Genomic DNA, 22,696 nt, shown 5'->3' with positions numbered 1-22,696 from the left:
TAGACAGTTCCTCGAGGGACTATATAGCAAGAAAACTTGGAACGAGGAACGACCCAGACCGTTGGATGGACACGAAGCAACGACGCCACGTAGGACCGTATCGGGCCGTTGCACTCAAATGGCGACACGTGTGACCTAGGTTTTTGTAAATTGGCGGCAAATGACGTGACACGAACGGCGGAGATTTGTGCCAGCTGGGCTGCCCAAAATCCGTACCAGTTAAAAAGAAAGGTCGTTAAAATGGTACTTGTGTTCTTGCGGTCTTTATTCCCAAGAAAAAAAAACAGAGGCTCGATCGCAAAAAAACGAAGAAAAGTTTCATACCAGCTTGAGCTTCTCGCACCAATACTGGAGTTGTTCTTTCACGCAGCTCGCTCCAGTAGATCCATAGGACTGGAAGCGTTTCACTGCGTTCTCCACGCCCAAGTATTCGTAGACATCGTCCTCAAACACCGGATTGATGCTCCGGAGCTCCTCCAGCGTGAGCTTGGAGAGCTCCACATCTTTGGAGATGGCCAGCGCTACGGCCTTGCCGACGATATCATGCGAAGTTCGAAATGGTATCCCCTGGAAAAGATTTGAGATAGAAAAGTTGGAGGTGCCTGTGATGATGCAAGTGAAATGGAACGCTACCTTGTTCACCAAGTAGTCGGCCATGGTTGTGGCGTCCAAGTGTCCAGCCGAAAGAGACGCCGAGATTCTCTTCCTGTTGAACGTTACGTTCTGGGAAAACTCCGTTGTCACCTCCAAGACTGTGCCGATCGTCTCCACGCTATCGAACAATGGTTCCTTGTCCTCCTGCACAAGTAAGGTGAGACCATCTTTCACAGAAAGAAGGAAAAACTTACCTGGAGGTCGCGATTGTAAGCTTGAGGAAGACCCTTGCAAAGCACCAGCACGGTCATGAGATCGCCAATAACTCTCGCAGATTTGCCTCGGACAAGCTCCATAGGATCTGGATTTTTCTTTTGAGGCATGATGCTGCTTCCGGTTGAGACAGCATCACTCGGTATCAAGAAACCAAACTCTTCGGAGGCCCAAAGGACCCACTCCTCACCGATGCGTGAGAGATGGACAGCGATTATAGAGTTCGCGGCGAGGAACTCAATGAGAAAATCCCGGTCCGATACTGCATCCACACTAGAAATGCAAAGTTTCAGCAAACAAAATAAACAAAGAGAAAAAACTCTTTCACGTTACCTGTTACGAAGAGGAGCAGTGAATCCCAAAGCTTCAGCTGTCATAAATCGATCGATTGGAAGGCCAGTCCCAGCGAGAGCGCAGGATCCCAGAGGCGAAAAGTTGATACGGCAGCGACAGTCTTTGAGACGGCCGGCATCTCGCTCCAACTAAACACACAAAGGCTTTGTTAGTGGAAGTGTTTAGAAGCGAAGATGTGAGACAAACTTACTTGTTCTACGTAAGCAAGCAAAAGGTGCTGTAGAAGAATCGGTTGAGCTCGTTGTAAGTGCGTATAGCCTGGCACCACCAATCCCTCGTTATCAAGAGCAAGCTGGACAAGAGCAATCTGGAAGAACAAAACAAACAAGAGAGTGAAAACACGATTGAAGGAAGAGAAAAATCTACCTGGAGAGCTATGATCTTCTTCACGAGATTATCAATGGCATTGCGGCACCAAAGCCTTACGTCCGTGGCAACTTGATCGTTGCGGCTCCTGGCAGTGTGGAGTTTCTTTGCCGGCTCTCCAATCAAATCCGTGAGAGCAGCCTCCACATTCATGTGGACGTCCTCTCGATCGGATCTCCAAGTGAAGTTGCCACTCTCGATCCTAGCCTCGATCTCAGCAATCCCTTTTAAGATCGCATCTCGATCCTCTTCCGACATTAGACCCTGGCGAATCAAATCATGCATGGAAAAGCTTGAGAGTAAGAAGAAGAAAAATGGAGAGAAGAGAACTTACTTGCTTGGCGAGCATCACAGCGTGCGCACAGCTCCCAGCGAGATCTTCCTTGTAGAGCTTCTTATCGTAGGACACGGACTCGCTAAAGGATTCCACGGCATTGGTTGTGCGCTGCTGGAATCGTCCACCCCATAGCTTTACCTCGGCAGCAGCAGCAGCCGCAGAAGAAGAAGAAGCCGAACCCATCGCCATCGCCATCGCCACAATGTGGACGCTCCTCCGCTTCCTCCTCCGCCCCGCGATCCAGGAGAGATCGGCGATGGCGCCCAGTGACGGACTGGCGCACTGCATGTTTGATTTTAGGGTTCTTATTTTCCCCTTTCTCCTTCCCAGAGATTTAGGGTTTATGGATGTTTGCGAGGGCAGCCAAGCTCGCGAGGGAGAAGGCGCGGCACCCGCATTGCCCTCCCGACCAGGCCAAGGCGTGGGCGCTGGCGCTGGTGGAATTCCTGGGCGATTTCAAGGGCCACACGGTGGATGATCTGTGGGCGCGCGCCGAGGAGCGGGGCATCCGGAGCCGATCACACATGAGGCAGCTGCTCTACTGGATGCGGCAGGAGAGATTGGTGAGCGTGGAGGCGCCGGTGGCCGGATCGCGCGTGAGGTACTTTAGGCTGTTGCGGGATCCGGAGAGGGCGGAGAGGGAGCTGGAGGTGATCCGGCGTAGGGATACCGAGTTTCTGTCCATGAGCAGGCAAGAACAGGCACAGAAGGAGTATGACGAGCGCGAGCCTCTTCGCCGGCGGCTCACGTACTGGGATCTGTGAAGCAATCTAGTGTTCTTGGTTCGCTAAGATCAAACATCTCCAAGTTCCGGAATGGATCCAGCCTCTTCGCCGGCGGATCACGTAGTGCGAGTTTCTAGTTCGCTAAGATCAAACATCTCCAAATTCCGGAATGGATCCCGCCTCTTCGATCTGTGAAGCGATCTAGTGTTCTTGCTCGAGTTTCTAGTCGGCTATGATCAAACATCTCCAAGTTCCGGAATGGATCCAGCTAGAACACAATCGTAAAAAAGATTTGGTGGAGATAGTAAGCCCCGTTCTGTTGTACACGCGTGTGTAAGCGCATTACTGGGACTATAGCCAGCTAACCCGGCCATGGCGAGACACCACAGTGGCCTCAACCGGGCTTCTCCTCTTTCGAGGTGGCACTCTCTGCCATTTGGTGTCAAAAGCACCGAGCTCGGGGACTTTCACTCAGCCCTAATGGACCGAAGCGCTGCTTTCTCCACCAAAGGCAACAATTCCCTCAAGGACATTATATGTTGGAGGTTTTAGTTTCTCTTGGGCTTATGGGATAGGGCTCTTATACCCTAAATCCTAACTTCAAAACCCTAAGCCCTAATCTATAGACAACTTGGATTGATAGTTTGTGCCAGGAGAGACACACACACACACATACACGCGCATTTGGAAGTAGAGTACTAAATTCGCTTCTTCCAATGTTGAATCCACTCACCTTTTTTTGGTTTTTTTTTTTTTTTGCTCTTTCGCGCACAGCACGTTGCTTGCTCGCACGAGTCCCCCCGACGATCGATCGCTGGGACGCAAGGCAAAAAAAATAAGGCACAGAAAAGAGCTCCCCTTTATTCCAAAGCTCCCAAGACATGGGCTCGCGCTTTAGTACTTAAGTACCGCCGCTTAAACTCGTGCTTAGCGGGCAACTCGACGGCCGCGATTCGCCGCCAGCGGCCGGCCCCAGCCGTCCGATCCATCCTCAACGGTTGGGATTGGACAAAAGCGCGAGCGCGATTTACATGAGGCCCCCCGCCACGTGCGCCGCATGCTCGGCCCTCCTCGCCAACCGGCAGTGCCGGTCTCTTTACCGGTACGGAAGGCCAGTGACCGGTTCCAGCCGGTCATCCCCGTGACAATATTTCTGGCTTGTTTTGTTGCCCTATTTTACACACAAGAGGAAAAAAGGAATTTTTTTTTTCTCTCTCGCGCTTTTGTTTGTCGTGTGAGTCGGGGCTCAAGAGCTCGTCAGCTTCGTGTTTCCAGGGCTATACGCGATTCTCCGAAATATAGATAATAGATATCTCGAGTGTGTGTGCTTGTGTGCGTGTGTGTGTGGCTCTTCCACTGGAGGAAGGATTCTCTCTCTCTCTCTCTCTCGCATTTTGCCAAGCGGGATTGATTGGGCGATTGGATTAGCTCGCATCTCGCTCGCGTGAATCCATCGGTTTCGATTCGAGAGAAAATGGGAAGAGCGCCGTGTTGCGAGAAGGATAGTGTCAAGAGGGGGCCGTGGACGCCCGAGGAGGACGCCAAGCTGCTCGCCTGCATTGCGCAGCACGGCACTGGAAGCTGGAGGACACTCCCCAAGAAAGCTGGTTTGTGTTTTTGCCCGATTCTCTCTCGATCACTCCAAATTTCTCTCCATTCTCTGCTTCTTCTTCTTCTTCTTTCTCTAGCTCGATCGTTCAAGCTCGAGTCTAAATTTTTCCGCGGCTACTCTAATTCGTGTGAGGATTTTTCTCTCTCTCTCGCAGGGCTCCAGAGATGCGGCAAGAGCTGCCGGCTGCGCTGGACGAATTACCTCCGCCCCGATCTCAAGCACGGCCGATTCACTGATCACGAGGAGCAATTGATCGTCAAGCTCCACGCCGCTCTGGGCAGCAGGTAAATGATCCTCTCCTCTCCTCCTCATCCTTTCTCGAAAGTTTCCATCGTTTTCCTTGTTTCCTTCGATCGATCCATCGATCCATAGCGATCGAGCGATCGATGGTCCTCCTTTCCTTTCGTTTGTCTGTCTGTGAACCGCATTGAGAGTGGATCACTTCCTCTCTCGCGAGCTCGCGAATAATTTCGCGGCGCACAGTCCCCAGTCCACTCCAGTCCAGCATGCTGACGTCATCAGCTAACGCAATTAGCCAGGATTAGCGAGCGTGATTATTCTCCCCGGTTTTTAGTCCACTGCCCCAGTGTGGAGTGTTTTGACCAGCCTGTTTTGCGGAGCCTTGACCGCTCTGACCGTGTTTTTCCTCTGGGCGATCAACTAACCATGTCTTTCTGCCTGTCTTTACCTTTGGTTTAGTCGGTTAGAAAGAGCTTTGTGCGTGCTGGCCTGGCCAGTCAGCCAAAGTCAAGTCAAGTCAGCGTATGGTCAGAGCGGGAGGGAAGACTGTACCGTCGCCCACGCATGATGGGATGCGTACTCTACGCGTACTTGAGAGTACTCTCACCATTGTTCTCGTTCTTCTTTCATTGTTTGTCTAAAGCTATGGTAGTGTTCTTGGAGTTCTTCCATTCCAGTTGGGTGTTTCCATTTGGTCTTGATCGATCGATCCATGGGTCGATTTGATTAATCCATCGCTCGCCCAGTCCAGGAGTGATTGATTCTCGATCTCTTTCTCTCGTGCTGGAGCGGAGGCAGTGGAGTGGCTCCAGCAAAACGTTTTTTCTTGTCATTCCTGCCTCGTTTCCCTGTCGTGATTCGTCGTCGCTTGCGTGCTGCGATTCTACGTGATCTCGGCTGCAAAGCGCGGGCTCATGTGGAGCATATGGAACAAAGAAATGGATTTTCTTCTTTGTTTCCTTTTGGTCTCATCCCTTGCGCTCGCTTTTCTCCCGTGTGCTTGTTTGTTTGCGTGCGCGAGCGTGCGTGAATTCATGAATGAGTGACACCACACTCGCGAGATCTCGCTCTCTCGCGACAGAGCTTCCATTTAATGCCGAGAGATCGAGGCCGCGAGGAATCCATGGACCATATCTCTAACACGCGGCGATCATTCTATCCAGATGGTCGCTCATCGCAGCCCAGCTCCCGGGAAGAACAGACAACGACGTCAAGAACTACTGGAACACGCGGCTCAAGAAGAAGCTGTGCGAGATGGGCATCGATCCAATCACCCACAAGCCAATCTCGCAGCTCCTCGCCGATCTCGCGGGCAGCATCGCCATCCCCAAAGGCGGCCAGATCGCCGAGGCCGCGCTGGGCTGCTTCAAGGACGACATGCTCAACGTCCTCATGAGAAAGAGGCCTGACTGGCAGCAGCTCGATCAAACCTCCACTCCATCTCCATCTCCATCTCTCTCCAATCCCCTCCTCCGCGCCACCACTGTCCAAGGATCATCCCGCCAGAGCTGGCCGGGACCTTCCTCCAAGTCGATCAATCCAATCGACCCAGTCGTCCACAAAATCAAGCAGGGGCTCTCCACCGCTGTCCAGTCCAAGCTCCCACTACCACCATCCTCGTCCCCTCTGGATCACCACCACCACCACCACCACCACCACCCCCACGATCGAGCTCACGAGAACTCCTCCATGGCTCCCGACGTGCTGCTCATGCGAGGTGGCGGGCCTGGAATGTGTGCCTTCACGTCCAGCCCGGCTCCCTTCTCGGCCAGCGACGTCCAGCTCTCGTCCTTCTTCGACACCAGCACCAGCTCCGGCGGCTCCATGAAAACTTCGAGCTTTGCGGCCGGAGCTTTCAAGCCGGCTCCTCCGGGGAGCTGGAACGAGGACGGAAGCATGCTCGTCTCAGCCGCACCGAGCACGTCTCTGGGGCTTCACGTCGCTGGACTGGCTTCATCTCAGCAGCAAGACTTCTTCCAGCACCAGCAGCAGCAGCAAATGGTGGTGACGGTGAAAGAGTCGAGCCCGGCTAGTCACGTCCAGAGGCCAGAGTCTGGCGAAGCCCAAGTTCCGTGGAGCCCGAGTGGAAGCGGGAGCAGCTGTAGCAGCACCACTCTGGCCGACGTCTCCGTCCTCGAGGGAGTGTTAAGCTCGGACGTTCCGCTATGGGATTTCTCTGAGTTGAGTTCTATCATCTCTTGAGCCTCGAACTCGGCGGGACGAACTTAGCTTCCTTGGTAGTTTTCTGTCATCATTTTTTTACTTCTTCTGCAAGGTAAAACTCGACGTCGCTTACGATTCTTATCAGCAGCATTTAGCTTTCAAGTTTTAGGATGCATCGATCGGTTTCGAGTCGAGCAGCCGTGGGTGTGTCCCGGATGGTGGATACGCTCACTCGGTTGCTGCTCAACTATGTGTCTTTGTTGCCCAAATAATCTGGAATTCGTTTCCCAAAAGTTTGGTCATGAGTAAGGAGAAGCTGGCAAAGGCTGTCCAGAGATGAACTTCTGGAACAAGAGTAAGGCCCTGGCTGGCTGTGCGAGTGGAACCATATGAGCAGCACCGCGGACCGTAGCAAACGTGAGGTTTCCAAACGACTCTGCCCATCCTCCAACCTGAGAAAAGAATGCATGTTTGATCATCGCAAGCTGGAAAAGTTCTATCGTTCTCATACCTGTGTGCGCAAAAACCAAGCTTTGTAAGACGCAGTTGTGCGTAGCTTGAGCTCCTGCGCAAGGCTATTGACGTTAACTCGTGTGCCAAGAAACGGAACCACGGCGTCCTCATCACCGCTGATACGATGGAAAATGTAAGCAGCTTGTGAATCTGGCAACCGTAGTGTCTTACCTGAAAACCCAAACTCGAAGACCATTCTTGAGAAGATCTCGAAGAACTGGCACGATGTCTAATCTCATGTCGTTTATGTCGTATTGAACAGGCCTGTTCAAAACATCAAAATCGCACCACACCACGGAACTTTGCATTACTTACCCGTCACAGTTCGTCCAAGGATACGGAAGCCCGGTCGTGTTTGCGTGAAGAGCCTTTTGAACCTCGGGCAAGTTGAAGTAGTAGTATCGCTCGTAGGACATACACACGTCGACTCCAATGCTCCGGTGGCCCATCTAGAAACGCGAGAGTCAAGAAAAAAGACAACATCTCCAAAGTGATCACCAGAGCTTACTCGCTTCTTTAGTCGAAACTCTTGCTCCACAATGGAAGGGACGCACACGTCCAGGATTATGTCGTACGGGTTGACGTGATCTCCCATCTCTAGTGCCGAGTTGGATATGAACTGGTTGCATTCGGCGGAGACGTTGTTATTCCCAGAGCCGTGATCGTAATCACTCCAGTAGCAGCTTCTTCCAAGGCCCTCGTACGTCTTGTCCGAGATGAGGCCATGGGACCACAGGAAATCATAAGTGGAGGCTGTGTCGATTGCTAGGTTCAAAGCTGGGTTGCCGATCTGGAGGAAAGAATCCACGTATTGCCATGGAAGAAGAGAAACCATAAAATAGTCGCAAACTTACTGCGATTCCTTTAACGTTGAAAACTGAGTGTCCAGCAGCTTTATTGTAATCGAGCAATGCAGCGGCCAGCTGGGGTACATAATGCCCTGTAGAAACGTACATGAACATACATCTTGAAGATCATGATTCTCAAAAGAAAAAGGAATAAAACGATAAAAACAGGCACGAACCTGCATAGCTTTCTCCAGTGATGTAGAATTCCCGGCTTTTATACTCCGGGAATGCGTCAAACCAGCGAAGCAAGAAGGTAACCGAGTCTTTAGCTGCAAGTTTGGAGACGAGTAAAGCTCTAGAACTTTGACAATGAGAGAGCGTATCTCTATGAGACTCACCTGTTTTTGCGTCGTTGTAGATGCTATAATCTTCGCTCCTGTTTGAGTATGACCAGCCGACACCAGCGGGTGATTCCAGGAACAAGATGTTCGCAGCTAGAGAACAAGGAGTAAAAGTCCGAGCTACGAGGAAAAAAAATAGAGAGGTCTGAGAAGAGATGATGATACCTTTGTTCCAGGAATTGGAGTTTTTAACAAGGCCTCTCCCTGTTCCATTCGGATAAAACGGGCCAAGCTCGGTGAACGCGCCGCCGCCGATAGAGGAGCATCCCGGTCCTGCAAGATGATATCAAACAAGAAAAACAAAAACACAGAGAGCGAGAGAGAGAGTGAGAGAGCTTTGTTCCATTTTTTTTCTCTCCCTACTCGGAAGAAAGAAGCCGTTACCTCCATTGAGCCACAATGCCAGAGGCTTGGAGCTCGCGTGGCTGTGAGCCTCCACGAAGTAGTAAAACAGTGCTCGCCCTGCATGACTGTCCACAGTCACATAGCCAGCGTATTGCTTGAATGGAACAGCCGGCTGTCCTGGAAGATTGGTCACCAAATCGTGCTCAGGGGCTCCAAGAGCTCCTTTGCCTTGAATTCCAAGCAGCAGCAGCAGCAGCAGCTTGGTTCGGACAGAATCCATTCCAAAACAGCGCTGGAACAAAAGCAAACAAGTTAGTGAGATGAGAGCGCTGCTAAGTTACATGAATGCGAATCCTGGCTACAGCATCACACGAACTAATCCAAGGCAGACCTTCGAGATTGCGCATCGTCTCCACATGCTCAACTTTAAGACCAGCCACGGGATGAATGAATAGAAGAAATCTTGCGTCTTTCTTCCTCGCTCTTCCAATCTCTGAAGTGCAAGGTTTTGCGAGAAGACAGCAACAGCCAGTGAGCAGCAGCAAACATAAAAACATTGACAACTCACGGAGAAAGTGACACAGACAGCCAAAGTGTGCGCCAAGAAAAAGAAAGAAAACAACAAAGAAAGGAAGTTCTTTCAAGTCAACCTGTGATTGGCTCGCCTGTGTACTATGAGGCCCTTGATGAGCGTTGGACAGGAACCACAGTAGACCCTCATTCTCTGCGAAATGGTACTGGAAAAACGTTCATGCTTTCCCTGTCACCACTAAGTTAGAACATAAACAAACACGACCTCTGATCAGAGAGACAAACCTTTAGCGACAAAGCCAAGCTCTGATGATTAGCTCGACTGGCTCGTACTCGCCTCAAACAATCCAATCAATCAGTCAAGCATGAAGTATAATGAGAGCCTCAAACTCTTCTAAATCCAGCCTGAAACTTGCGTCTTCCCTGTCTAGAGTTTAGAACAGGTACAAGGAAGCAGAGAAAAGAGGCCTTGAAACTCGCAAGACTAGAGTACCGTCAAAAGCCCAACAACCATCAAGGCAAGGAGAAGGAAGGCCAAGGAAAAAGAAGGAAGTAAATCCAGCGAGCACCGAATTACACACTAAACAAACAGAGCATTCTCCCTCGCACCAAACAAGAAAACGGCTCTGATAGACTTGAAGTTGGAGCCTTTCACGCAGCAAGGACCAGGCGAAGGATAGATAGAGAAGTTTTATATTCCATTCTAATTGTCGGTGCTTTCGGCTCACATTATTGCTAGAGCCAAAGCAAACCAGAGGAAGAAGAATAGGAAAAACGATTGATCAATCCCGAGGCAAGTGAGAAAAGAAAATAAATAAATAAATAAATTCTAAAGCCCGCTAAGAGAAATGGAACCAAAATGCTTACACTCTTTGTGTCGAACTATTCGCTGTCGCTGTAGATCATCTTCCTGAGAACTATAAAGACAGAATCACTTTTGATACGCTTCAAGGAAATGAATTACCTGTTCTCTTTTAAGGCAAAAAAAAAATAAAAAAGTACCATCGCTTTAGATAAATTCCCAGTATTACCTTAGAACCCTAGCATTATCTAGGGTTCTAAATGATAAAGATTCGGGAAGGCTTGTGGCTGGGTAACATACGGGATATACAGAGTTTGAATCAGACCAGGATTACACAACATGGTATTACACATATTTTGTCAATGGTGGAAGTTGGAGGCTTTGACAGCACCCAGTTCGGAATAGTGAGAAAGGAAGTGGCGATTGATGATGTTGAGAGTGAAAACCTCCTTATCCATCTTGAAGATTGTTTGGAATTCATTGACAATGCGATTGTGGTATGCAAGGGGGTGGTGCTTGTCCACTGCCGCATGGGTTTGTCAAGGAGTGTTTCAGTGATTGTGGCGCACTTGATGAGGAGTGAAGGGCTAAGTTTTGCAAAGGGTCTCGCGGAGGTGGAAAAGGTTAGTCCTACTGCCGTTAACCATGGGTTCCGGAAACAGCTTAAGATCTTTGGAACAATGGGGTGTGTGGTGGATAAAGAACATGTTAAGTGGGAAGAAGATGAGTTAAACTAGGATCTTCAAAAGATAGTATTCTATGAGCAGGATCCACAAAAAAAAACTATAAAAAAAAAAAACAATTGATATGTATTCTTGTCTCTTAATTAAAAAATATACAAATGAAGTAAATGAAAGTGTAATATATGTAATCCACCCACAGTCCCCACAAAAGCACTCGCCACAATCGAAATGGTGAGTGCTCTACGTGAGATCGTCATTTTCTCCAATACCATACTAGTTTCAGAAGAAGATATGTTCTATAACTACCGCTTTGTATTTTCACAATTTAAATATATAGAAGTCTTGTGTCCGCTCTCACCGCATTGATGTAAACCGCACGCTCAGGAGCACGCGTAAAGCCATAAAAAACCTAGCGCTTCGAAAACTTTCTTTCGTAGCTTGTTCGAGTGCGCAAGCTCCCGATAACTCCGCGAGAGATTTACGAGGAGGGGGATCGACGGGGTGATCCGCGAGAGAGGCTACGTCCCGGATATCAAGGCTGTGTTGCATAGGTGATTGCGTTTGGGATGATACTGAGCTCAGGACTATGAAGAAGTTGCGTGTCTGCCCCGACTGTCACTCGGCTACCAAGATCATCTCCAAGTTTTCCGGCAGGAACATCATCGTCAGCGTCCACGAGCTCCAGAATGGACCTTACTCATGTGAAGATTGGATCAAGGATCATTAGCATATAAAATAATCGTAATTATATAAATAATTAGAATAAACAAGCAAGACAACATGAGAAAATGTAATTTCTTATTAAAACTAATCTTCTCATTATCAATAGTGTCAAAATTTATGGAGAATGTCTGGTGCAAAGCCCCCTTAAAGGTATGGTTACTATGGGATCAACATTACATTGTTATCTATTCATGAAGAACTGTCTTTGCAATCTTTCAGTGTAGATGTGTTTCTCGAGATCAAGTCGCATGGTGAAGGAGATTTAATGATTCTTGAGGTGTGTTCTACCAGAAAAGAGACACTTACCAATAATCTTCACACGAGCAGGATCCATTCCGGAACTCGTGGAAGCGATTTGCGTCCCTGACGATGATTTTCCTGCCCGAAAACTTGGAGATGATCTTGGAAGCCGAGTGACAGTCGGGGCAGACACGCAAGTTCTTCATGATCCGGAGCTCAGTCCCACCCGGGCTCGAGATCATCCCAAACGCAATCGCCAGCCTCTCGCTGTGGAAGCAGCACATCTTCTCCTTGGCCTCTCTTGCCGCGTTGTGCAACACAGCCTTGATATCCGGGACGTAGCCTCTCTCGCGGATCACCCCCTCGATCCTCCGCAGCTCCTCGTAAATCTCACGCTTCCGCGGGTGCGAGGTGTCCCCAGCGATGAACTCGTGCAGCACTCCACCAATCTCGATGGAGCTCTTCCCGGCCATCTTGAAGACTCCACGCTGGTCCATGAGCTTTCTCATCCTGGCCATGTCGTCCCACCTCTCCGCGAGAGCGTACAAGTTGGAGAGAGCGACATAGGATCCCGAGTCCGTGGGTCTCAGCGCCATGATCCGGTCCGCCGCTCGAGCTGCTCGCTCCACGTCCGCGTGAGTGATGCAAGCTCCCAGGAGTATCGTCCAGATGGTGTGATCCGGATGGTATGGCATGGAGTTGATGAACTCCTCGGCTTCGTCCAGCCACCCGGCTCGTCCCAGGAGATCGATGAGACAGCCGCACTGGAGAGACGTGGGCTTGAAGCCGTAGTCGCCGATCATGGAGCTGTAGAGCTTGCAGCTATCCTTGACGAGCCCGGCATGGCTGCAAGCGAAGAGCACCCCGATGAAAGTGATGTCGTCGGGTGTGATCCCGAGGATGGTCATCTCCGAGAAGAGCTCCAGAGCTTCCCTGAGATGGCTGTTCTGTGCGTAGACCATGATCATCGTGTTCCACGAGACTGCGTTGGTGGATTCAGTCTCGTCGAAAACTTTCCTCGCCAGGTCCAGCCTCCCACACTTCCCATACATGTTGATCAGTGCCGAGTTCACGGTTGCCTCTCTCTCACGTCCCGCGGCGATGGCTTGATCGTGGATCGCTTGTCCTCGAGCTAGAAGTGACGAGTTGCAGCAGCAGGCGTCCAAGGCACTGGTGAAAGTCACGCCATCCGGAAGAACTCGGCTCTCTTGCATCCGTTTGTAGATCTCTAGAGCCTGGAAGCCATAGCCGTTCTGTCCGTAGACCGCGATCATCGAGTTCCAGGTGATGATATCCTTCCTCTCCATCGCGTCGAAAACTTTCCTCGCGTCGTCGGGACTGGCACACTTCCCATACATGTTGATGAGAGCGTTCCCCACGCAAACGTTGGCCTCGCTCCTGGCGTCGATCACCCCGTGAACTTCCCTGCCAATGCCAAACACGGCGATATCGGCACACACATCCACCACCGTGACGAAAGTTACCTCGGTCGGCTCCACGCCGTCGAGCGTCATGAGCAAGAACACCTTGAGCGCGTCGCGGAAGAATCCATTGAGAGCGTAGGCAGCGACGAGGGCGGTCCAGGCGATCACGCTCCTGCTCGTGAGGCTCTCAAACACGCTGCAAGCGTCCGCCAAGCTCCTGCATTTGGCATACATGTTGATCAGGCAGTTCGCCACGAAGATATCTGCAAGAAATCCACAAGAAGCGATGCGTCTGTGAAGAGCTCTACCTCGATCCAGCCACGACAGTGCCGCCACGGCCCCCAGGAGCTCGATGAAGGTGATGGAATTGGGCGAAATCCCCTCGAGATCCATGATCTCCAGGAGCTTGAGCGCATCCATGTAATGCCCATTGTGGGCAAATGCTGCTACCATGATAGTCCACGAGAAAACGTTCCTTCTGGGTGTGATGTGGAAGATGCTCTTGGCCGCCTGGAGACTGCCACACTTGCCATACATCTCTACCAGGAGATTGCAAAGGTACCTGCTGCTCTTGAATCCACACAGCACGATGTGGTAGTGGATGCGCTTGCCCTCGGCGATGGCGGCCTCGCTCCCACAGCGGCGGAGGTACCAGGCCAGCACCTCGGCGCTGGGTGACACGGATCGATCCTCGAGGAGCTGCACGGCGTCGCGGAGATCCAGGCGCTCGAGCCGATCGATCTGCTGCTCCTCTTTCTCAGTGAGAGGGAAGAATCTGGCACTGCTAGTGGAAACCCATCGGAGCGCGCGGATCCGGCATTTGAGCCGAACGAGCATAATCTCTACGTAGTGATCATCTAGTTATGGTAATATTTTTTAAATTGTTGCTTAACTGTAATGAATATTTTAATTGATAAAACTGATTTACTGTGCTAAACTATTCCTGGCATATTCTACACCATCTTAATGTTACCAGTAGTCCCCACAAGAGCACTCGCCACGATCGAAGTGGTGAAACCGGTTGCTGTCCCGGACCGTGATCCTTCTTCCCTCGACGCCGCTAATGAACTTGATTGCCGAGTGGCAGTCGGAGCACACTCGCAAGTTCTCGACGATGCACAGCGGCGTCCTGGGTGGCGTGCTGGCAATCCCAAACGCCACCGCCAGCTTCTCGCTGTGATAGAACAGCACCTCGTCCTTCTCCTCCTCTTCCATGCTGTGGATCACCACCTTTCGATCCGGCTCGTACCCCTTGATCCTCATCTCCGACATCAGCCTCTGCAGCGTCTTGAAGATGCGAGACTTGTCCGGATGGATCGAGTCCCCGGCCACGAACTCGTGCACCTGTTTGTCGATCTCGATCCAGCTCCGCCCAGCCTGCTTCCTCACCCCGGCTTGCTCCATCCTCTTCCTCACCTTGGCAGCCTCGTCCCACTTCTTGAGCGCCGCGTAGAGGTTGGAGAGCATGATGTAGGCCGCGGCACACTTGGGCTCTCGCTGGAACGCCTCCTCCGCCGCTCGGGCAGCTCGATCTTCGTCCTTGTGCGTCACACAGGCGCAGAGCAGCGATGTCCAGAGCACAGCGTCGGCTGGAATCGGCATGGCTTGTATCAGCTCCTCGGCCTCTTCGAGCTTCCCGGACCGCCCAAGCATGTCGATCAAGCATCCAAAGTGTGCCTCCCTGGGAGTGATGCCGAAGTCCTGCCTCATCTCCACGAAGTGGCTCACGGCGTCCTTGAACTTCCCAGAGTGGCTGCAACAGTAGAGGATGGTGACGAAGGTGATGTCGTTCGGCCTCATGCCTTCCAGCTTCATTTGCAGCGCTAGCCGGAGCGATTCCTTGACGAGGCCGTTCTGGGCGTAGCTGGTCATCATCGACGTCCACGAGACGACGCTCTTGGAGTCCATGTAGTCGAAGATCCGCCGAGCTTCTGCCAAGTTGCCGCACTTGCCATACATGTGAACGAGCGCGTTCTGGATGCCAGCGTCCAGTCCCAGAGCCGTGGAGTTCACCGTAGCGTGGATTTGCTTCCCTCGGTCCCCTGCTGCAGCACTGGCACAGGCGTCCAGCACGCTTATAAATGTGATCCTGTCCGGCTTCACGTCCATGCTGTCGAACAAGGCCAGAGCTTCTCTCGATCTTCCGTTCTGGCCGTAAGCTGCTAGCATCGCGTTCCAGGAGACCACATTCTTCTCCACCATGCTGTCAAACACGTCCCTGGCATCGTCGGGGCTTCCACACTTGCCATACATGTTGACGAGTGTGTTGCCAACAACGATGGAAGTGTCCAGCCCCGCGTAGACGATCCTGACGTGAAGAGCTTTGCCGAGCTCCAGAGCTCCCACGCTGGTGTAGGCGTCTAGAACACTGACGTAAGTTATCCTGTCCAGCTCCATCCCTTCCTGTTGCATGAGCTTGAAGAAGAGGAGGGCCTCGTCCGCAAGCTCGTTCTGGCAAAAGGCCGCGATCATCGTGCTCCAGCTGATAACGTTCTTCTCCGGCATCCTCGTAAACATGGCAAAGGCCTCCCCGATGCTTCCACACTTGCCATACATGTTGATGATGGCGTTGGCGGTGACCAAGTCCGAATCCATGCCGCACGAAGCAGCAGCCGAGTGGATCTCTCTCCCCAGCTTGAGAGCTTCCAAGCTGGAGCAAGCGTCTAGAGCAGCGACGAACGTCATGTTGGCCGGAAGCACGCCGCACTGATCCATCTCCTGGAAGAGCTGGATGGCCGATCTCGCGAGGCCACAGTTGACGTAGATGCTCAGCATGGAGTTCCAGCATATCAAGTCCCTCCTCTTCATCTTGTCAAAGATGGCCTTGGCCTCGGCAAAACTTCCACACCTCCCATACATGTTGACGAGAGTTGTCGCGAGAGATCCATCTACATCCAGCCGGAACTCGTTGATCTTGGAGTGGACGTCCCTGCCTCTAGCCAAGCCTTCCTCCTCGTCAAGCCCAGCACAAGCATCCAGCGTGCTGATGAAAGTCACTCTATCCGGCATCACCCCTCCCTGTCTCTCCAGCTCGTCGAAGATCTCCACAGCCTGCCTGTTATACCCATTCTGTGCGTATGCCGCGATCATGGCGTTCCAGGAGACGATGTCGCGCCTTCTCATTGCATCGAAGACGAGCTTCGCCTCTTCTAGCTCCTGGAACTTCCCATACATGCTGATCAAGCTATTGTTGATCATCACGTCCGTCGCAAACTCCGTGTGATCTGAGAGTAGCGAGTGAATACCTCTTCCTTGCGAGAGTGCCCTGGCGGCTCCACACGAATCGATGAACTTGAGCAGCGCTACTCGGTCAGGGAGCTCCCCTTCTTGGCACATCAGGTGGAAGAGCTGGATCGCCTCCACTCCACGCCCGCTCTGCACAAATCCAGCCATGAGCATCGTCCAAGAGAAGACATTCTTGTGCTGCATGGCATCAAACACGCGCTTAGCTTCCACCAAGCTGCCGCATTTGCCATACATGTCCACAAGGAGATTGGAGAGAAATCTAGGCCTGTCCAGCGTACCTGAATCCATCCACCGGTGGATCCTCCGGCCTTCCTCCAGCGCCTTGGCGCCCGCGCAGCGGCGAATGAGCTGCTCTAGATCTCCACTGCCGCCGGCGGCGCCAGATTGCTCTAGCAGATCCACGGCCTCGCGGATCGCATCGACGCCGCCGCATTCCAGCACCGGGGACAACCACTTCGTGGTTGCCCGCCTAATAGAGGAGGCCATAAACCCTAAATCATCAACGTGACGTGGCATTGTCATGACGTGTCGCCACTTACATGAGTACACGTCAGCATAAATTCGACGGCTCCGATGGTGTACGGGAAATGGACGGGCAAGATTTGGTGGCACTGACAATTCGAAATCTTAGCGATGGGCGGGAGGAGCAGTGGCGCGCGCTAGGCTAGGGCTCCAGCGCGGGCGGAAGAGAGGGGAGCTCCTGCGGCGATGGATCCAGGTGCTTGGTAGCTGGAGAAAGTTTTCTTTCTACTGGCCGGAGGCTGTGGCGCTTGGAGGTAGGGTTTGCAGGCAGCGGCGATGACTGCTGCTGCTAGTGTCATTCGCAGCGACAATGACGATTTCGTGGACGCCATCGTGCTCAGCTCCTCCGATGACGACGACGACGCTAGCGGGAAAGTCTTCTCTCCTCCAGCCGAGCAGCGGAGCGTCGCAACGCGGGTTAAATCCAGGAAGAGGAAACTCGCTACCCCGGCCGTCACCGCTTCCGCTGCTACTGTGTCACCCGAGAGGTCCCAACAGCCATCCAAGCCCAGGAAGCTTAAACGAATCTCTCTGGAGGATGTGAATCGAAGAGCCATGAAAGACATACAAAACGAGCTCCGGGATCCATCCCCAGAAGGCATGGGGTCGAGGGAAGAAACTCCAGCCTCTATGGCCAAGGTTGGCACAGGTAGTGCGAGGTCTAGAAAAAAATCTGGGCCTCGACGAGCAAGTGCCACTTCTTCTGGCACCGTGAAGGAAGAAGATGTTGCTGCGAAGGAAGACCCATGTCCACAACGTCCCAGTGGTGACTGCATTGTGGTTTTGGATTCGTCGGAAGAGGATCAATTGAGTCCTTCGGCAGTGGTGCGTGAAGAAGATATTGGAAAGAAGGTTGACAAGAAGGCTGGAAAGTCTGTCCAACGTAAGGATCCTGGACCAAACCCCAAGCCCAAGCCCAAGCCCAGGAAGAGTTTCGGCCCAAAGAAGCAACCACTCCCACCACCTCCTTCACCGGACGATGACGACTTTGCTCAAGAGCCTATCCTTGTGGAGTCCGACGACGATGACGAGGAGGACTCTCCTTCCGCGGCTCTCGTCGCGTGTCCCAGAAAGGGTCATAAGCTCGCTGTCAAGGCCCACTTTGTTGGCAAGCCAATTCCTGCTGCTCGAGCTAAGAGGCAGTGGCCTAATCGGTATGACAAGGTAAAGGCTTTTTAAGTGGTTGCATCTTTGTCTGACCTGCTAGACGCAGCAGAGTGCAGGAGCCGGCTCTCAAAAATGCGTGGAACATTACGAGGAAGCTGTGGTCGACGGGAAGCATTACAAAGTTGGCGATTGCGTTGCGTTAGAGGTACAGTCTTTCATTTGCAGCTTCTTTGTAATCAACCAGTTACAGGGTGACGACGCGGAGTACCTTGGGAAGGTGCTTGAGTTTTTCAAAACAGCTAACCAGGAAAACTGGTTTCGGGTTCAATGGTTTTTCCGATTTTCTGATACGGTATGTTTGCGTCTCTGCGGATACCCGGATTGTAAATGTTCTCTGCAGGCCATAGGAGATCTCGACGATGTTCACCTTGACAATAAAAGGGTGTTTCTGTCAGACGATGAGGATGACAACATGATAGAGTGTATCATTAAAAAAGTAAAAGTGTCATACGCGCCGGTTATGGTAAGCCTTTACGAGATGCTTGACCGCTGCTAATTGAAGCTTTTACAGGATGCATTTTCGAAAAAAAAGATCAAACAAAGTTGCGATTACTATTTTGACATGGGTTATACTGGTGACTTCTCGACGTTTTACAAGGTGCCCTCAGGTAATGTTTTTGTTTTTTCTACGTAAACTGGCAACCTCAGATAGCGATGCTCTTGAAGACGCGAGTTCCAGTTTTCAGACTGCTGTAACTAGATGCAGCGATACTATCAAGCCGGAATTGATATTGCTGGATTTGTACTGCGGTTGTGGGGCCATGTCAACGGGGCTGTCTATGGGAGCGGCATTGGGAGGTGTCAATCTTGTAACTGTAAGTGTAGTGGATTGTATCGCGACTTCTGGTAATATCTGTTTGTGCATGTAGAAATGGGCCGTAGATTACAATGAACACGCATGCAACAGCATGAAGTATAATCATCCAGAAACCGAGGTGCATTTTACTGAAAATGAAGGTAATTACTTCACTCAGTTTTCTTCCTTGTATAGGTCCGCAACGAGGACGCCGAATGTTTTCTCCTTTTACTGAAAGAGTGGCAAAAGCTCTGTACGAAATACGAAGGGCATGTAGCGGATGACAATTCAAACGCGAGTAGCCCTGATAGCAACACGCTTGGCGCAGATGAATATGCCGCTGATGAATACGAAGTTCAGCAGGTAGTTGATATTCGCATGGCAGGGATTCAGAAGCCAAAAAAGCCAGACACGTCGTCCAAAATGCCTGAGAAGCCAATCAAAAGACGACTTGAGTTCAAGGTGGGCAAAGGTTTTCTGTCGGATGTAACGAACACTTCGTCATGCAGGTACGCTGGAAAGGCTATACTAGTGATCACGATACCTGGGAACCTGTAGATCACCTTGAGTAAGTAGTATGTTTTTTCGGTGGCGCACTATCATAGGCCGCTTCTTGCAGCTCCTGCCAAGAACGTATTCGTGACTTTGTACTGGAAGGAAGGAGACGTCGTATCTTGCCTCTGCCGGTAAAGTGGATATTTTATCGCTTGCAGTTTGTAAGGTTTTGTCACGACCAGGGAGACGTTGACATGGTGTGCGGAGGCCCTCCTTGCCAAGGGGCCAGTGGATACAATCGTTTTCGAAACACTGAGGCTCCTCTTACTTGCCCTCGTAATCGTCAGATGGTTATTTTCATGGACATCGTAGGTTTCTTGAGGCCGAAGTTCGTTTTGATGGAGAACGTTGTCGATATATTGAAATTCCAGCAAGGCCTTCTTGGCAGGTATGCCATGTTCCGCCTAGTGGATATGCGTTACCAGGTTCGTTTTCCTTTGTTTTTTGTGGGGCTTGTTAATTCCTTGATTCTCCAGGCAAAACTTGGTATGATGGCTGCTGGATCGTATGGACTACCACAGTTTAGGATGCGTGTGTTTCTCTGGGGCGCGGCTCCGTCGGAAGTATGCTTTACTTTATCTAGTTTTGCGGCTTGATAACGTCTTTTCACAGATGCTACCAGCATTTCCTCTTCCATCGCACGATGCAATTTACAAAGGAAATGTTCCCAACCAATTTTCAGTAAGGGGCCTTGGCTTGTTGTTGAAACACCTTTTTTACTATTGTGACGTGGTTGTGCAGCGGAACGTTGTAAAGCACATTGGCGAGCGGCAACTTGAGAAAGCACTGTTTCTAGGAGATTCCATATCTGATCTGCCTCCTGTAAGTCTTTGTCAAAAACTTCTACGTTTTCTGAAAGTCTTTCTTGCTCCAGGTGAAAAATTGTGAGACAAGGGACGAGATCCCGTATAGAGACGGGCCGAAAACCGAATTCCAAACACGTATTAGAAGCGCCAGAGATGGTGAGGCTCTATTTTCTGAAACTTGCAACAAACGTTTGCTACTTCGAGATTTTACAGTATTTTACGGTCGGGGACCCCGGGCGATGAATTCAACGGTGCATGATCACCGGCCATTACGACTAAACGACGACGATTACCAACGAGCTTGTAGAATACCAAAACGGAAGGTAATTGGTTCGTATTTCATCTGCTACTTGCAAGACAAATGCGCTGTTCAGGGAGCCAATTTTCGAGATTTAGGTGGACTGAAAATCAAGGACGACAATTCAGTAACGCTGGATTTGACGGTGGAAAGAGAGTATTTGCCGTCTGGAAAACCACTGGTAATTTTAAGTCTGATATTTGCTCTCACCTCTCGTTTCCTTTCCTAGATACCGGACTATGCGATCTCTTTCATTAAAGGGAGATCACTCAAGTAAGTCTTGCTGTGTGTTTGAAACCATACCAATATTTTGAAAACTCTAGGCCATTTGCGAGGATGTGGTGGGACGAGACTGTACCAACAGTAATCACACGAGCTGAGCCGCACAACCATGTGAGCTTTATAAAAAGTTTAGTCTCCTCAATCGAAATGCGCGTGCTTTTCCAGAGAATGTTGCACCCGACGCAGGATAGAGTGCTAACAGTCCGGGAGAACGCTCGCCTGCAAGGCTTTCCCGACTGGTATAAGCTCACAGGAAGTGTAAAGGAGAGGTAAGTGTGATTTTCTCTTGCGGGATCAGTATCACTCCCTTCGACCACAGGTACATCCAAGTTGGAAACGCAGTCGCTATGCCGGTTGCTCGAGCGCTTGGCTACTCGCTCGCCTTGACCACGCAACGCCTGTGCAAGGAACCGCGGCTTGAGCTCCCAGCCGGCTTCCCGTGCTTTGAATCGCAAGAGTAAGATCACGGCGAAGAAGAGAACCTGACCCAGGAAAATCTCAAAAGACAAACACGCTAACGAATTTCCATGCTGATCAACACACCAGGGTTTTCACTCATTTATTCATTTGGATTAGCTCTATGCACAACAGGATAGAGCTTCTAGTTACTGTTACCGGTACCATGGTGGCCCCCGTGGTACCCAGCAGTGGTATCGTGACCATGGTGACCTCCATGACCACTGTGGCCGTGCCAGCCGTCTACATTGCCAGTAGTAGAATCGTGGTGGTGACCACCGTGGCCATGCCAGCCGTCTGCGTTACAATCGTGACCATGCCAGCCATCCACGGTGCCAGTGATAGCCACGTTGGCAGTAGCACAATCATGACCATTGATCATGCCAGCCATCCAAGGTGCCAGTGGTAACAACGTTGGCAGTAGCACGACCATGACATCCATGACCATGCCACCGCCAGTGGTGGAATTGTGACCAACGTTGGGACGTGACCACCGTGACCATGCCAGCCATTTACATTGCCAATAGTAGAATCGTGACTGTGATAACCCCTGTGACCACCATGGCCATGCCAGCCAGTCATAGTATCGTTACCATGATCCACATTGCCAGTAGTAGAATCATGGCCCCCATGGCTATCCGTAGTATCATCACCATTGCCAGTGTTACAATCGTGACCATGGTGGCACCCGTGATCATGCCAGCCAGTCGTAGTATTGTCACCATGATCTACATTGCCAACACCAGTAGTCGTGTCGTGACGGTGGTGACCCCAGCCTCCATGGATTAAGCTTGCCACCATCTTCCTTTTCCTTGAGCACTCAAGCAAGCGTGGAAGTGGAACCAGTGATCAGGAGGATTCCAAAGAGCGCCAAACTTATGGAGAGATTGCAACGACGAGAAGCCATTGCTACGAAGAGAAGAGAGATGGATGGGTGAAGGATGGGTTTGAGGCAAAGGAATGCAAGGATCTTTATATATTCTCATGGAAACTTGAAGAAAATCGAGCCTTTCTTCCAAATAGAGAGTTCCGTGGTACAATGGTGGTGGTGATCGTGCACAAAACCACAACTCCATGGAAAAACTACTTGGATTTGAAGACTCTTAACTTAGATCCATAATCCAAGCCCAACGTCCAAGGCTCTTATTTAGAGACAAGACAGATGCACACCAGGCTATGTGGCGAGAGTTGACTGAATTGACCATAGTTGACCCAAACTTTCCCGGGATGGAAATCGACCATCACCCTCGCGGGAAAGTTCCAGGGCCCTTTAAAACCCCGAGACGCTCCACACTCTTCTCTAGCACCAGCCATGGCTTCCTTCTCCTTTCCGCGAATGGGGCTAGTCTTCCTTCTTCTAGTCTTGCTCGTTAGCTCCTCCATCTCCGCGCTCGCCAAAGAGGAGAGCTCCAACTCCAAGAGCGCTAGTACCGCCACCACCGCTACTCGCGAGG

General features: G+C 51.1%; 8 protein-coding genes across 13 annotated transcripts; 4 read left to right on the top strand and 4 right to left on the bottom strand.

The window, feature by feature from the left end:
- Positions 1-231: 231 nt before the first annotated feature.
- LOC9659437 (argininosuccinate lyase, chloroplastic) lies at positions 232-2,246 on the bottom strand. The gene is made up of 7 exons (XM_002990753.2): positions 1,922-2,246; positions 1,588-1,851; positions 1,412-1,528; positions 1,201-1,349; positions 849-1,140; positions 634-798; positions 232-567 (listed from the first exon to the last, which is right to left on the bottom strand). The coding sequence occupies exons 1-7, from the start codon at positions 2,210-2,212 to the stop codon at positions 319-321; spliced, it is 1,527 nt and encodes a 508-aa protein (XP_002990799.2). The 5' UTR covers positions 2,213-2,246; the 3' UTR covers positions 232-318.
- A 21-nt stretch (positions 2,247-2,267) lies between these two features.
- On the top strand, positions 2,268-2,973 carry LOC112342589. 2 transcript variants are annotated; one of them, XM_024664647.1, is made up of 2 exons: positions 2,268-2,555; positions 2,760-2,973. In XM_024664647.1, the coding sequence occupies exons 1-2, from the start codon at positions 2,272-2,274 to the stop codon at positions 2,842-2,844; spliced, it is 369 nt and encodes a 122-aa protein (XP_024520415.1). In that variant the 5' UTR covers positions 2,268-2,271; the 3' UTR covers positions 2,845-2,973. The 2 variants fall into 2 exon arrangements, with proteins under 2 accessions (XP_024520415.1, XP_024520416.1); XM_024664648.1 differs by having other exon boundaries at positions 2,268-2,561; positions 2,766-2,973.
- Positions 2,974-4,123: 1,150 nt separating this feature from the next.
- On the top strand, positions 4,124-6,703 carry LOC9659436 (transcription factor MYB80). Its single transcript, XM_002990814.2, has 3 exons — positions 4,124-4,256; positions 4,416-4,545; positions 5,665-6,703. Exons 1-3 carry the CDS (start codon positions 4,124-4,126, stop codon positions 6,701-6,703), a joined length of 1,302 nt encoding a protein of 433 aa, XP_002990860.2.
- A 197-nt stretch (positions 6,704-6,900) lies between these two features.
- On the bottom strand, positions 6,901-9,761 carry LOC9659435 (serine carboxypeptidase-like 42). The gene is made up of 13 exons (XM_002990752.2): positions 9,528-9,761; positions 9,362-9,471; positions 9,103-9,204; positions 8,751-9,003; positions 8,532-8,639; positions 8,364-8,459; positions 8,202-8,294; positions 8,032-8,117; positions 7,686-7,967; positions 7,493-7,626; positions 7,349-7,441; positions 7,176-7,293; positions 6,901-7,116 (listed from the first exon to the last, which is right to left on the bottom strand). The coding sequence occupies exons 3-13, from the start codon at positions 9,127-9,129 to the stop codon at positions 6,964-6,966; spliced, it is 1,443 nt and encodes a 480-aa protein (XP_002990798.2). The 5' UTR covers positions 9,130-9,204; positions 9,362-9,471; positions 9,528-9,761; the 3' UTR covers positions 6,901-6,963.
- Positions 9,762-10,304: 543 nt separating this feature from the next.
- Positions 10,305-11,454, top strand: LOC9658561 (dual specificity protein phosphatase 1B). The gene is made up of 2 exons (XM_002990812.2): positions 10,305-10,729; positions 11,310-11,454. The coding sequence occupies exons 1-2, from the start codon at positions 10,305-10,307 to the stop codon at positions 11,452-11,454; spliced, it is 570 nt and encodes a 189-aa protein (XP_002990858.2).
- A 125-nt stretch (positions 11,455-11,579) lies between these two features.
- Positions 11,580-13,952, bottom strand: LOC9658560 (pentatricopeptide repeat-containing protein At3g12770). Its single transcript, XM_002990751.2, has 2 exons — positions 13,423-13,952; positions 11,580-13,377 (listed from the first exon to the last, which is right to left on the bottom strand). Exons 1-2 carry the CDS (start codon positions 13,949-13,951, stop codon positions 11,753-11,755), a joined length of 2,154 nt encoding a protein of 717 aa, XP_002990797.2. The 5' UTR covers position 13,952; the 3' UTR covers positions 11,580-11,752.
- A 50-nt stretch (positions 13,953-14,002) lies between these two features.
- LOC9659434 (pentatricopeptide repeat-containing protein At4g21065) lies at positions 14,003-16,835 on the bottom strand. Of its 2 annotated transcripts, XM_024664553.1 has the most exons (2): positions 16,639-16,835; positions 14,003-16,489 (listed from the first exon to the last, which is right to left on the bottom strand). In XM_024664553.1, the coding sequence occupies exon 2, from the start codon at positions 16,448-16,450 to the stop codon at positions 14,084-14,086; it is 2,367 nt and encodes a 788-aa protein (XP_024520321.1). In that variant the 5' UTR covers positions 16,451-16,489; positions 16,639-16,835; the 3' UTR covers positions 14,003-14,083. The 2 variants fall into 2 exon arrangements, with proteins under 2 accessions (XP_024520321.1, XP_024520320.1); XM_024664552.1 differs by having other exon boundaries at positions 14,003-16,835.
- A 152-nt stretch (positions 16,836-16,987) lies between these two features.
- On the top strand, positions 16,988-21,348 carry LOC9659433 (DNA (cytosine-5)-methyltransferase 3). Of its 4 annotated transcripts, none has more exons than XM_024664550.1 (20): positions 16,988-18,046; positions 18,099-18,194; positions 18,240-18,341; positions 18,390-18,512; positions 18,561-18,657; positions 18,716-18,864; positions 18,919-18,984; positions 19,041-19,307; positions 19,355-19,413; positions 19,465-19,531; positions 19,583-19,825; positions 19,877-19,963; positions 20,013-20,081; positions 20,142-20,222; positions 20,275-20,529; positions 20,581-20,685; positions 20,734-20,777; positions 20,828-20,897; positions 20,952-21,055; positions 21,106-21,348. In XM_024664550.1, the coding sequence occupies exons 1-20, from the start codon at positions 17,159-17,161 to the stop codon at positions 21,245-21,247; spliced, it is 3,114 nt and encodes a 1,037-aa protein (XP_024520318.1). In that variant the 5' UTR covers positions 16,988-17,158; the 3' UTR covers positions 21,248-21,348. The 4 variants fall into 4 exon arrangements, with proteins under 4 accessions (XP_024520318.1, XP_024520317.1, XP_024520319.1 ...); XM_024664549.1 differs by having other exon boundaries at positions 18,096-18,194; XM_024664551.1 differs by having other exon boundaries at positions 18,096-18,341; positions 20,275-20,362; positions 20,420-20,529.
- Positions 21,349-22,696: the final 1,348 nt, after the last annotated feature.

Source organism: Selaginella moellendorffii, unplaced genomic scaffold, assembly GCF_000143415.4.
Source record: "Selaginella moellendorffii unplaced genomic scaffold, v1.0 SELMOscaffold_112, whole genome shotgun sequence".
Classification (NCBI taxonomy): domain Eukaryota; kingdom Viridiplantae; phylum Streptophyta; class Lycopodiopsida; order Selaginellales; family Selaginellaceae; genus Selaginella; species Selaginella moellendorffii.
This window is presented reverse-complemented; position numbering and strand designations above follow the sequence as displayed.

Excerpts from the sequence above, each read along its gene's own strand:
- LOC112342589 (XM_024664647.1), top strand. The coding sequence starts at position 2,272 with ATGTTTGCGAGGGCAGCCAAGCTCGCGAGGGAGAAGGCGCGGCACCCG. Across the intron at positions 2,556-2,759 it reads CTGTTGCGGGATCCGGAGAG|GGCGGATCACGTAGTGCGAG; the intron begins GGCGGAGAGGGA and ends AGCCTCTTCGCC.
- LOC9659436 (XM_002990814.2), top strand. The coding sequence starts at position 4,124 with ATGGGAAGAGCGCCGTGTTGCGAGAAGGATAGTGTCAAGAGGGGGCCG. Across the intron at positions 4,257-4,415 it reads GACACTCCCCAAGAAAGCTG|GGCTCCAGAGATGCGGCAAG; the intron begins GTTTGTGTTTTT and ends TCTCTCTCGCAG. Across the intron at positions 4,546-5,664 it reads CACGCCGCTCTGGGCAGCAG|ATGGTCGCTCATCGCAGCCC; the intron begins GTAAATGATCCT and ends CATTCTATCCAG.
- LOC9659435 (XM_002990752.2), bottom strand. The coding sequence starts at position 9,129 with ATGTGGAGACGATGCGCAATCTCGAAG. Across the intron at positions 8,118-8,201 it reads CACTGGAGAAAGCTATGCAG|GGCATTATGTACCCCAGCTG; the intron begins GTTCGTGCCTGT and ends ACGTTTCTACAG. Across the intron at positions 7,117-7,175 it reads CTTGGTTTTTGCGCACACAG|GTTGGAGGATGGGCAGAGTC; the intron begins GTATGAGAACGA and ends TTCTTTTCTCAG.
- LOC9659433 (XM_024664548.1), top strand. The coding sequence starts at position 17,159 with ATGACTGCTGCTGCTAGTGTCATTCGCAGCGACAATGACGATTTCGTG. Across the intron at positions 18,342-18,389 it reads TTTTCCGATTTTCTGATACG|GCCATAGGAGATCTCGACGA; the intron begins GTATGTTTGCGT and ends TGTTCTCTGCAG. Across the intron at positions 18,865-18,918 it reads GAGGTGTCAATCTTGTAACT|AAATGGGCCGTAGATTACAA; the intron begins GTAAGTGTAGTG and ends TTGTGCATGTAG.
- LOC9658560 (XM_002990751.2), bottom strand. The coding sequence starts at position 13,951 with ATGCTCGTTCGGCTCAAATGCCGGATCCGCGCGCTCCGATGGGTTTCC. Across the intron at positions 13,378-13,422 it reads ACTGTCGTGGCTGGATCGAG|ATATCTTCGTGGCGAACTGC; the intron begins GTAGAGCTCTTC and ends GATTTCTTGCAG.
- LOC9659437 (XM_002990753.2), bottom strand. The coding sequence starts at position 2,212 with ATGCAGTGCGCCAGTCCGTCACTGGGCGCCATCGCCGATCTCTCCTGG. Across the intron at positions 1,529-1,587 it reads AGAAGATCATAGCTCTCCAG|ATTGCTCTTGTCCAGCTTGC; the intron begins GTAGATTTTTCT and ends TTGTTCTTCCAG. Across the intron at positions 1,350-1,411 it reads TGCTTGCTTACGTAGAACAA|TTGGAGCGAGATGCCGGCCG; the intron begins GTAAGTTTGTCT and ends TTGTGTGTTTAG.
- LOC9659434 (XM_024664552.1), bottom strand. The coding sequence starts at position 16,648 with ATGGATTCAGGTACGCTGGACAGGCCTAGATTTCTCTCCAATCTCCTT.
- LOC9658561 (XM_002990812.2), top strand. The coding sequence starts at position 10,305 with ATGATAAAGATTCGGGAAGGCTTGTGGCTGGGTAACATACGGGATATA. Across the intron at positions 10,730-11,309 it reads AAGATCTTTGGAACAATGGG|GACTATGAAGAAGTTGCGTG; the intron begins GTGTGTGGTGGA and ends TACTGAGCTCAG.